General features: G+C 50.6%; 1 protein-coding gene across 1 annotated transcript in view; it reads left to right on the top strand.

Moving 5' to 3' along the window:
• slit3 (slit homolog 3 (Drosophila)) overlaps positions 1-12282 on the top strand; it is a 108795-nt gene that overhangs the window by 52915 nt on the left and 43598 nt on the right. The window contains exon 5 of the mRNA XM_023794981.2: positions 9262-9333. Coding sequence (XP_023650749.2) covers positions 9262-9333 — 72 coding nt within the window. The remainder of the gene's footprint in view (positions 1-9261; positions 9334-12282) is intronic.

Below are 12282 nucleotides of genomic sequence, written 5' to 3'. Positions count from 1 at the left end.
TTTCACTGGGCCCCCCAGCCCCGGCCTTGCATATCCCCCCGTGACTAATCAGAAACCTTTCTTCCACATCAGTTCTTGTTTTCCTTTCCTGTTGGATGATGTTCTAATGCTCTCTCTCTCTCTGGGGTCCAGTGTGAAACCACCCCCCCTCTGGCCCCCAGCCTACCAAACTGCCCAGAGAGTAAAAAAGGTATTTGGCCCTTTCCTCCTGTATAGGGGCAGTTCCCCAAGCAGCGCAGTCGGAGCCCCTCGGTGTCGCACCATAAAAGCGAGGCCCTGGGGGGGTGATTAACTTCATTGCCATATTTGCTCCGCCGTGAGAAAGCACATATAAAACTTTGCGAACCAACATGCGCTTGCACACACCGTCAACGCCGCCCCACGGCACGAGCGGATGTACAAACCGCCGTCAAAAGCAAACCAGCGTGGATGACACCCTATGTCGCTCTCCCTCTCCATCTCATCGATGGCCAGGTCAGAGAGGGAGATGCTCATGCTGATAATCACCCCCCACCCCCCTGTCCCGCACGGCCGCCCAGCAGTGGGCCGCTAACAGGCTCTCCGGGAAGGTGGGGGTGTAGTCAGAGGGGCAGCATTTAGTGAGCCTGGTGATTTATAGTCCAGCACGTAAAACACTCCACAATCCAGCCTGCATCTGAATTCAATTTGAGGCCGGGGGGGGGCGTTAACACGGACACACCGCTTGGCCTCTGAGCCCCGCGTCCTGTGTGGACCTGTTGCCCCCCCCCCCCAATTTTAATGGACCAGGTGAGAGAGGACACCCAGAGCCTTTTGTCCGGAATATGCCTGGGTGGGGGTTATTATCCAGGTGCTGGGGGGAGGGGCATTTAAGGCCAGAGTATGTAGTTTATTGATTCACGTCTCCCACCCCCCTTCCCAGGAACACTTCCTTATGCAATTTTTTTTCTGCCATCTCCCCCCCACCCCCAGCCAGTCTATAGTTCCCTGAGGAGCAGTACCACCTCAGTGGGAAGAAAGGGGGGTGTTTATTTAAACACGGCAGAGGGCCCGTATAAATCAACCTTACGTGGTGATGTCATAATCAGTGAGGTCATCTCCCCGCTGCCGGGGGCCTGACAGCACGTGCGTTTGTAGAACATTCCACACGGAGGGGGAAGTACGTCATGTTCACCCCACGCTCCAGTGTGTCACGGAACATCCCTGCATGATCTCAGTATGGAAGGCTCCCGGTCTTGTGGTCCATGGGCCACGCTTTCCCATGATTCCCCTGTCTGTCTATTCACCTGCCTTTCCGTCACTCTGACTATTTACAAGGCTGTCTGTTCGGATGCATGTTTGCCTGCTACTCTGTCTGTCTGTCTGACAATCTGCCATCTGTCTGTCTGCCTGTCCATCTGTCCAAAATGCCTCCCTGAGGTTTTTTGTCCCAGTTTTCATGGGGGGTTGGCAGCCATTTTTTTGGACAGGAGTATGAGCGATCCTCCTCGGCTAGGCGGTCCTTGGAAGCTCCATGCTGGGTTTATATGGACCATCTTGAGATGTTTTTTAGTTGATCTCTGCAGGGTTGCCTTTTACAGGCTGTGGATGTGGGGGTGGGGATCACCGCCCGGCTGTCCCAGTCCCCTCCCAGGGGGGCCTCATGGGCCCAGCGACCCGCGAGGACGGAGCCATCAGAGCAGGACTGCTTGGTGCAAGGTGGTTGTGCAGAAGGCCAGACGTGATGGAGAACTGGAACCTTCCCTCTCGCCCTCCCCACTTCTTGGTGGAATGTCCGCGCAGGAGAGACAGGAGGGGGACCGAGCGGTGGCCCAGAGCTGAGCGCACAGTGAGCTTGTGGTGCTCTGTATGAATAAATGAGCGGCTTTGCTCAGATACAGTATAAATGTGGGAACGGCTGCTTTATTCACGTCAGCCATGAATGGGCAAGCCGGCCAGACACTCGCTGTGTTTGTGGGCCTCGGTGTCCCTTTAATCAGCACGCGGCTCGACAGAGGGCACCGGGGGGGGGGGGGGCGTAGGGCCCGGGGTCCTTCTGGCATTTCCGTCCCTTGAATTTTGTATTTCAGCAAATTGTTCAGCTTTGCTGAGGGCCACCCCATGGGACCGCCTTAAAGCTTTTGGAGTGTCCAGGATGGGCAGTGTGGAAACACAGAGGGGGGGGGGCGGGGCGGGGCGGGGCGGGCTCTGATAACATACAGACGCCGCTGAGGGGATGGAAAAAGCGAGGAAATCAAAAGACAGGCAAAAGATAGAGGAAGGAATGCTGGGTTTGAGTGGGATGCATTTGCTGTAAGGGCAGGATGTGGAGCAGTAAGATGAGGAACTCAGCTAATAGTGGCCGTGAACCCAGGCACGAATGAGGTTGGAGTCCAATTCCCAACTGCCCAGTGGCAACTGGTGAACTTAACTGGGAAGCATAGATTTTACTTCCTTGGCCGACCCAGTTCAAGAGGAGCTGTGATTGATTAAATTCCAGCCGAGCTTTTGAGCGTGGAGACTTGTTTGCATGCTGGAACTCGGTGACGGGGTCATGGTGTCCCCAGGCTGTGTGACAGTGCATAGAGAACCTGCCCATGAGAATGGTCTCACTTCCTCATCAGAATGCGACATCACACCTTTTCCTCTGGGCTTGGCCTCCTGTGGTATCCATAGATACCAGAGTTACCAGTCTCACAGGAGGGGCACCTGACCCCACCCACCATGGACAGGAGTGACGCTTGTGAGTCCACTGCCCTGCTGTCACCACACATCCAGACCTCCTGACGGACAGTCGGGGTCTCCTCAGAGGTGTCCAAGGCCTCTGCTTTCTCCTAGGCGTCATATGCAATAATGTGTTCACATTTAAACATGGTTGGGAATGTGGATTCTGGCCAAAACTACACCACTGATCATCTCCTTGCCGCACCGCCAAAAAAAACAGTGTTGATTTTGTGCCTTTGAGGACAGTGAGAAGCCAGTGGGCGCCATCTTGTGGACAGACGGACACCTGCGTCTTGCAGGCAGGAGCATCCTGGGCAGATGCTTACAGGTTGACTGGGAGACAGTAGATCTTCAGTGTGGAGTGGATCTGCGGGCCAGCGGGGGCCTTGGAGCCGGGCTCTTGTTTTTAATTTCTTGGTTAATTTCAGAGTCCCCTTTTGCCTATATCTGGATACAATTAAGGTGTTCTTAGGTTGGGTTACATATTAATTACCAGGGTTTCAGGGCATTTTCTGACCTTCTCCGAATCATATGTCGAGTAATTATGGGGTGAAGAAAACTCTCCTGACAATGGCCCTCTTTGGCTCGGTCGCTAGGCTGCTGGAATCTTCCTGGCTTCCCCCTATTTTCGGAACATCCAAATTCCCGTGCTAATTAACAGTGTCCACGACTAACCCCTATCCTCGGAGGAAATGGGTCTCTTAGCTTGTAGTTGTTTGCTTTAACCATACTGGAAGGTTCTCTGGCCTGCAGAGTCTTCCAAAGAGAGTGGCTTTGCATTAGTATTCTGTCCTCTGTAATGGGACCTTTGTCCTGTCTGCATTGCTACTTCAGTCCATACACGCATCTCATGAGCAATCTGATCAGTCCTTCATCTCAAGCTCCCTATTGGGGCAGCTCTAGTGTTCACTGGGCCCTGTGAAGGAGACAGTGCCCCCATCCGACCAATCACATCTAACTTCCTGTTCACCTGACTTCGTGTTCCTGTCTGATCTCCCGCCCAGTCCTGTGTGGCCCCTATAAGCTGAAACTGGAGGGGATCACCCACCCAGAAACTGTGTGTGAACTGGAGGCCAAGTGCTTTCAGTCAGGATTCCTTTCTCCTCATCCAGAAGTGGGACGCCATCCAGTCGCCGTGTGACGTCTGCTGTGACCCATGAGGTTAAAAGCTTCAGAGGATCTACAGGAACTCTTCACCTTTTTGGGACCTTCTCTCCCAGCTCTTGCGGAGTAGCTAGTCCTCCCCTGCCCACCCTGCGTGCCCAGAGACCCCCATCTCATTTCTTTTGTCATTTATGACCTTGTATCTTGTTCTCTGCCACCTGCAGAAGGTCATGTGATGCACTGTAATTTAAAACACATCCTTTTAAGACAAGTACAAGCTCTTTGTCACAAGCTGCCTATTTTTTCCTTTTAACTTGATTTACTGACTTTCAGAAGTTCCTTTGCATCCAAAGCAAGTAGCAATGGGCTTAAAATGTTCTCACTACCTGTTCGCACAGCGGAACAGCTACAGGATCAAGGCAGGGGAGTTTCGGTATGAAATGGGGGGCTAAATCTGAAGCTGGATTTAGCAGGGGGGTACCGCCCGCCCCACTCTCCCCCTCCGGAGCCAAGCAGGGCATATCTGCAGCTTCCAGGCTGCGCGTTCGGGGTCTCTGATCCTGCTAAAAAGCCCAGCAGGTGGTCCTCTCACAGGACCAGATCAGTTTGGGCTGTTATTCAGTTAGACAGACACTGGCCATTCACTGGAGCTAACTAAATTACATCCATTATAAAGAGATTAGTAGATCTAGCAAACATAGAAATTACCAAGGCTCCTACACAGCTCCATCCTGTAGCATTGTGAGAAAGACTTAGATGCAGTAAGGCTGGTAGGGTTTGCATGCTGTAAGGGCAGGGCTGAAGCTGTGGGTTAACAGCTTCAGTAGAAGCCTGCGGAGTGTGTAGAAGGTCACAAAGAGGGTACGCCTCCAACATTCTTTTCCTGGGAGCTCCTGGCATGGCGGAATCACTCGAGCTCCTCCAATGGGCGCCAGGGATTCACCTAATCAAGCTGTGACCTCGACCCCCAATGTCCGACAGGTCCAGGGCTGCCTGCTCTCCCAGGTCTTATTAGATGTTTTCATCATGGGACAGACCTGTAGGTCCTGGGCTGTTTGAATGGGGTCTGTGTTTACAGGGGGATTACGAGCAGTCTGCCCAGCTCAGGTGCCTCTCACGGCTGCCTTTGTACAGGTCCCGACCCCCAGCTCCTCTGGTTGCATTGTGCTGAAAAGGGCCCAGTGAGCCTGGAGCCTGGATGGAGGTGATGCCCCGATAGCCCACGGGAGGCCTTCCCCTGTCATAGTTACTGGAAACTACACATCTTGTCATGGGGTGTTTTTTAATACCAAGAACACAGATATCGTTCTTGTGGTCTTGGCAAGACCCAGGTTCTGACTCTGTCTATCCACAATGTACCTGCACATAGTGGGTGGTGTGAACAGTCTAGGGGAGGCTCTTCTTTTTTAATGATTGGAAGTTCCGTCCCTGAAGTGTCAGAACCCCTGGGGATCTCATCCCAGCCTAGCACCCCCCCACACCCCCCCACCATGTCCAGCACAGCTGCATTTTACTACTGCTGTAAATGTCCCCAGATGGACTTGCTGTCGCACCCTCCTGTTCAGAAAGGGAACAGAGAATTCACATAAATGGCAAAAGGGGAATAAAAGTGAATTAACCAATAACAAATCATCCGAGGCTCTGCGCCTATTTGTCTTTTTCTACCAGCAACTCATCTAAATTTGCTCAGTGTTTTTCAGGAGTGGAGCCAAAAAGTCTTTTATGACCATAAAGCGTATGGATCAGGATAAATCACATTAAGCTGTCCAATTTCATTAAAGTATTGACAAAGCGTAATAGATACTTACAAGGGGAAAAACTATTTCCATGTCTGATTTCCATGCACAGGCGTGTTCCTGCGAGCGCTGGGGGAGCATCACAGCTGAAGTGAAGAGCTGCCAGTGCCCCAGGGACCATTTGAGTGATGATTTAAATGCTCCTGTAAGCAAAGCTTAGGACAGCATGGAAAGGCCTATGTTAGACCATATCAGCCAGCATAAGCCAGTTTCAACCTGTCAGCCAGCTTCAACCCATGTATGCCAGCTTCAGTCTGTATAAGACTGTATCAGCCAGCTTCAGCCCACATTAGCCAGCTTCAGCCTGTGTCAGTCCACATCAGCCAGCTTCAGCCTATGTCAGCCTGCATAAACCAGCTTCAGCCTCTGTCAGCTTGTAACAGACAGATTCAGCCTGTCAGCCCACATCAGCCTGTATCATCCAGCTTCAGCCTGTGTCAACTCACATCAGCCAACTTCAGCTTGTGTCAGCCTGCGTTAGCCAGCTTCAGCCTATGTCAGCCTGCATAAACCAGCTTCAACCCATGTATGCCAGCTTCAGTCTGTATAAGACTGTATCAGCCAGCTTCAGCCCACATTAGCCAGCTTCAGCCTGCATCAGCCAGCTTCAGCCTGTGTCAGCCCACATCAGTCAGCTTCAGCCTGCATCAGCCAGCTTCAGTCTGTCAGCCTGCATCAGCCAGCTTCAGCCCGTGTCAGCTTGCATCAGCCAGCTTCAGCCTGTGTAAACTCATGTCAGCCTGCATCAACAAGGGCATCAACCAGCTTCAGCTTGTCAGCCCATGGCAGCCAGCTTCCACCTGTGTCAGCTCATGTCAACCTGTGTCAGCCTGCATCAGCCAGTTTCAGCCCACGTCAGCTAGCTTCAGCTGGTTTTGGTCCACGTTAGCCAGCTTCAGCCTGTGTCAGTTTCTGGGATGATTAATATGAAAATGTGTCTATTCAGCAGTGAGTTAATTAAACAGAGTCTACCACTTGAATGTGACCCCCATATCTCATTCTCAGTTTTTTGCCTTGATTCCCTTATATCGATGCTCGGAAGAATTAGCATGTAGCCTTTAGCTTCATCTTAGGGAGGTTAGCTGGGATCCAGCTGTTTTGGGGGGGTATCCTCAATCAAAGGGCCCTGGACCCCTTTAAACCACTCAAAAAGCCTCCCCCTACTCCCAGACTGTTTTAACAGAACTGTGGAGGAGTGAAAACCACAGGAGAGGCACATGGCGGTGGTGGGGGGTGCTGCCCTTGCTGGGGCATTCAGCCAGAGGGCGGAACATTTTTATACTTTTTTTATATCCAAGACAAACGAGGAGCCACTGTCATCTTGGAAGCTGCCTGTTAAGGGATGGGAGCTTGTTCCCCCTCTTTCAAGCTGGGTCTGTTTTAACACATGGCTACAAACCATCACCATCATCGATGCATGGGGAGGCTCACAGTCAGTCAGTCACAAAAAGCTGATTTCAGAAAACCAGGACTCCTTTTTTCATCCATAAAAGTGAGTTTCATGTCAGATAACCTGGGTATGGTTAAGACCCCTCTGGACCACAAGTGTGCGGTCAGTCACCCGTTTTTCCATATGAACCCAACCTCAAACACACACATTAATGATCAGCAGCTTTGCCACTCATGTATCCCCCAGTCAGACGGCTCTGTGTTTACCTTTGAGGGGTGAATTTGATGTCCCTAGGATACAGGCCCTGATGCTAATCTGGGAGCGGGGATGCTAACAGTGCAAGCTGCTACATCCGGGTGGGCCCTTCTGTCCGGCAGACCCCTGGGCCCCGATCCGCTGTCCTCACACCCGCCCTGCGCCTTTTTATCTGTAATATGCCGTGGTGCCGCCGGCCCGTCTGGACAGGGGAGCCGTAATGGAATCAATAGGGAGAAACCGGGAGATTTATGGCCTCCATCCAGAGGAGGGCAGCGCAGCAAAAGGAAATTAATGAAATTTGCAAGCAGATTGTCAGTTTTGGAAGACGAATGCACTCCTCCATCCCCCCCAGGCCCTCGTCTCTGTCATGCGTCTGGGAGGAGGGGGCCGTGGCTGCATGAGTCTCGTGAATTTAGTGGGGGAGGTTCTCTGTAATGAATGAAGTGGTCGTTGTGAATGAATGAATGAACAGATGATTGAATGAATGAATAAACGGATGAATGAGTTAATGAGCGGCCGTGTGTGTGCATGCCTGAGCGGGCGGCCCCTGCACACGCTCTAAGGCCCCTGTCTTTCTGGCTCTGCAGCTGCCTTAAATAATGCCTGTTTGTCTTAATGGGGGCCTGTGTGTCTCCGCAGTTCTCAGTGACTCCCGGCGAACAGGCACAGGCGGACAGACTGTATTTATGTTTCGTTGGCACGATAAAAAAAAAGGCCGCAAAGCAAACAAAACAATCAAATATTTATGACGACTTAGCTTGGGGGGGGGGGGTGGGTGGGATGTTTAGAAAGTCGTCTGTGCAGCTCGCCAGGCGTCATGAGGAGCTCGCTAATGCGGCGCTGTTTACGCAGTGTGAACGAAAGGGGCTGCCCTAATGTACTTGTGCAGTATCCCCCCCCATGGCCGGTTGCAGATTTACTGTTCATTCTTCCCCCATGCAGCACATTTTCAGAGGCGCCTGACAGAAAAACAGCAAGCTGCTGGTCGGGAAAGGTCTGTTGGGTGGGAGGGGGGGTGACAGATGGGGGGGGTCGGCGCAGCGCTGGACGTGTCGAAGGGGCATCAACGTGGGGCAGCCACAACACTGCCTCATTCAGCGTGTGCATCTGAAACCCGAGTCACTTCAAGCAGAAACACTCGCTGCTTTCCTGGGCTGTGTGTGCAGTAAATTTAGTTTTTATAACGCTTCAGGAGGAAATTGCCGGCTCGCCATTTAGCTCGTAGATCCCCGGGGCCTCGCACTGGGATTTGGCCGGGTTCCACTGCGGTTCATGCCGCGCATTGGACCCGGGCCTGAATGTTTATCACCAGAATTGGCTGTAGCGGGGTCATGGGGGTCGACCCAATTGGTGGTCCTGTTTCTCGAGAGCGGCGAAAGAGGGGGTCTCTGATTGGCCAGGCAGATATCTGTATCTCGTTCATCTCCTACATTCCCGGTAATTGCGTTCTGGTTTTAGAATTATATTTGCCAGCCAGAGTCCACAAACAAACAAGCTTAATTAAGTTAAGCGAACCCATTCTGACATGTCAGAAATAATCCGAGTCATGACTCACATGCGGCGAGAGTCTGTCTCCCTCCCCGGCCTCCATCTCTGTTCATCTTCTTCACGTCACTGAGATTTGCGGTCTTAGTCTCCTCTGTAATTAATCAAATATATTTATTTGTGAGTCTTTGCATGTTCTCCCAGTGTTTGCGCAGGTTTCCATTGCGGGGTTGTGGTGCCATCAAAAGTGCCCATAGTGTGTGATTTTCTGTCTGTACCCTACAACGGAGTGGCATCCCATCCAGGATGCCCACTGCCTTGTGCCCTATGCTTCCTGAGATGGGCTCCAGTCCCACTGAAACTTTTTATTGAATAAGGGTTTTGGGAATGGATGGGTGGATGGATGGATGGATGGATGGGTGGATGGATGGATGTACTGCTTATACACACAGAGAACGAAGTTCCGTTGTTGAAGACTCACTGTACTTCTGAGATCACCTGGCTAAAGCACACCCCCCTCCCCCTTTTGTGTTGTGTAACCGACAGGGACCTGAGCGAGAACCAGATCCAGGCCATTCCTCGCAAAGCCTTCCGGGGGATCACTGCTGTCAAGAACCTGTAAGTACCACCCCCACCCCCTATGTCCATTTAGGAGGACATTTCTCAGGCTGTGTGTAAATAAAGTCAGGTGACCACACTGTCTTTCCATGACTAATACTGTAGCAGGTTAGGTATCTGATTTCGTCTAGTAAACTGTGAGGCTAATTTAACAAGTTTTTCGATAAAGGAGAAATTAGACCCTGTAATAAAAAGACTTAATATAAATTTTTGAAGTCATTTTGTTATTTTATCTTCAGTCTTAATTATTTTTGCAGTCCACAATCCAATTTAGACATGCATTAAGGCCAGATGAATGTGTTAGAGACAGAGACGTAGCCACAGGAGAACTTCACAGAGTTTTAGCTACAGAATGGAAGTATGCTCAGGTCGGGGAAGGGGGGCAGGGGAGCCAACGTTCGGACCCTTGGCACAGGCCAGGAAACACTGTGCTTCTGGCTGCCAAAACACAGCTGGGTCCGGAAACAGGCCTGGGTGGGACCGGGAGTGATCCCTCAAAGTTCGTACAAGACGCTTTGTTGAAGTTACACTTCATGGTGTGATACTTCCCTTGGTAACTAAGCAGCGAAATCCAAGGGGCCCTGTGTGTGGGTGTGTGTTTGAGCCCATTGAAAGTGCATTTAGGGCACTACCTTGGACCTGCTGTAGGTCTCTCATCTTCCACCTGGACCTCTAAGCATGTGACAGTCAGATGGGGGCCACCAGAGCTCAGCGCTACTCTTCACAAGCGTGTGCTATTGCATTATCTGGCATTAACCTCATGCTCCTCTCCAATATGGCCTTAATGCACATCTAATCTGGACTGTGGAATGGGTGATTTAATATTTAGTGTAGTGACCAATAGGGGGCCTCACGGAAATATGAGGCTTTAGTTATTATAAATACCACCCTTCCTTATTGTGCTTTTTGAGCACAGTGTCCAAAAGTTAACAACAACACCACAGAACTTCATCCACTTCAGGACCCGTGGAAGGACAAGTAGGGGTGAATTACTCTGGGGGTTCGCAGTGATGGTGATGAATGTCCTATGTCCTTATTGTCACTCCCCGGGCCCTTCGCCTACCGTCTTCCTCTTCAAGCCCACTGCCCCATCATTCTCCTTTACCTGTGTCTGTCTCCACATTAGCAAGCGCTGGCCTACTTGGGGGGGGGGGGGGGTCTGCATTACGTTATACGTTGTCAACAGTCAGATGCCACTGACCATTCCAAAAGACACATGAAGAGATTCACGGTCCCACAGAGAGAAAACGGGGCTTTTGTAGTGGTACTCTGGGGAGACAATGGACAGTGTGGAGATCTATGGAAGTTGGAGGTCTGCGTAGCCTGCTGAGATCTGCAGAGACTGAAGGTCCCTGACCTTGTGGAGATCAGTGGAGACTGGAGGTCTACGGACCTTCTTGAGATCTGTAGGAACAGAAGCCTCATAGTTGAGCTATGCCTCAGATGAGACCAGTGCAGAGTGATTCACAGGTAAATGCGAAGACGTAGCTGCCCCTGACATGGATTGGGCCACATTCACACGTGTAACAATCCCCTTCAGCCCCCCACGCTGAGATAAGCTCATAAAAAGCCTGCTGGTGTCACGCTCTCCTACCCAGAATGCCGTGGCAGCCGCAGTCCCTGTGAGTTATGGTGTTGCGGGCGATAGGAGCAGCAGGTTTTACGAGCAGACAGGAAACCGCGGTGCTGCCAGCGCCCCCTCGTGCACCCCCCCGCCCCCCCCCCCCCCCCACCATCTCTCAGCCCTTAATGAGCCATGGTGAGACTCGGTACCGTGTGCTATCTTTGAGTCCTGTGTTCCCAGGTTGACAGTGGTGGGGGCTTGGGACCTACGCCTGCCCTCTCTCCCCCCTCCCCCCCGCAAGTCTGCTAGTGCCTCTTATCACTGGGATTATCAAAGGCTACAATAATTAGATTAAGGGTAATTAAATTTCAGTGTTCCGCCCCCCCACCCGCCAACCATGTACACTCATCCCTTGATATGTTCATCTCTGTTCAGCAACGACATTCAGCAGACCATCAAGACGACCATCCGACTGGCCAAGCGAGGTGGTCTCCAGGCGACAGGGAATGTATAATCAATAGGCAGACAGTACTACAGATCCAGCCACTTAAAATTTCCCCTCCAGTCTGGCTGGCAGCCAAATCCCAGCCAAGTTCCTTCCAATTACCATCCGAAAGGTAGAGCCCCCCTTCTTCTAGGGGTGGGCCTATATTTGACTATAAACCCGCCCATTCATTCACTTGCAGGGTGATACCATTAGATGGCGCTGTCTTTACAAAAACTTTACTTTTCTTTTTACAGGGTTAAATGATTGAATGGTCTTTGCTATGACTTAAAAAAGCTCATTTTTGTTTTAATTTATTTTATTTACTTATTTTATTTTAATATGCTTTATTGGTTTGTTTATTGTCTATTCTTATTTATCCTTTGTACAGCACTTTGGTCCTACAGTATATTGATTTGTTTTAAAGTGCTTTATTTTAAGCATAGTCCACAAATTTTCAATAGGGTTCAGTTTGTTGGCTTTGGGAAGGCTGTTCTGATGTGTGTTGTGATCATTGTCCCTGTATCAACTGTCCAGCCATTGATTGTTGATACTGTAACTGTTGATTGATTAAAGAATTTGTAGGTCATTGGGAGTTCATGATCCTCACCTGCTGCAGCAATCAGAATCAGAATCAGCTTTTATTCGCCAAGTGTGCTGGGGCACACAAGGAATTAGTTTCCCACAGTTTGATACTCTCTCATACACAAACAATAAGTTAGAGCTGGGCGATAAATCAATTTAATTGATTAATTCGAATTTACAGTTCAGGACGATATGTTTTCATGAAATTGATTTTATTACTTTTTTTACACACAAGCGCCAAATGCGGAACTAATGCGATGCACCATTCCTCACGGGTAAATTAACACTGTAGCAGATTCACTAACAACATGGCAAT

This window comes from Paramormyrops kingsleyae, chromosome 10 (genome assembly GCF_048594095.1).
Source record: "Paramormyrops kingsleyae isolate MSU_618 chromosome 10, PKINGS_0.4, whole genome shotgun sequence".
Classification (NCBI taxonomy): domain Eukaryota; kingdom Metazoa; phylum Chordata; class Actinopteri; order Osteoglossiformes; family Mormyridae; genus Paramormyrops; species Paramormyrops kingsleyae.
Note: the sequence above shows the minus strand (reverse complement) of the source record. Positions and strands in the feature narration are given on the sequence as shown.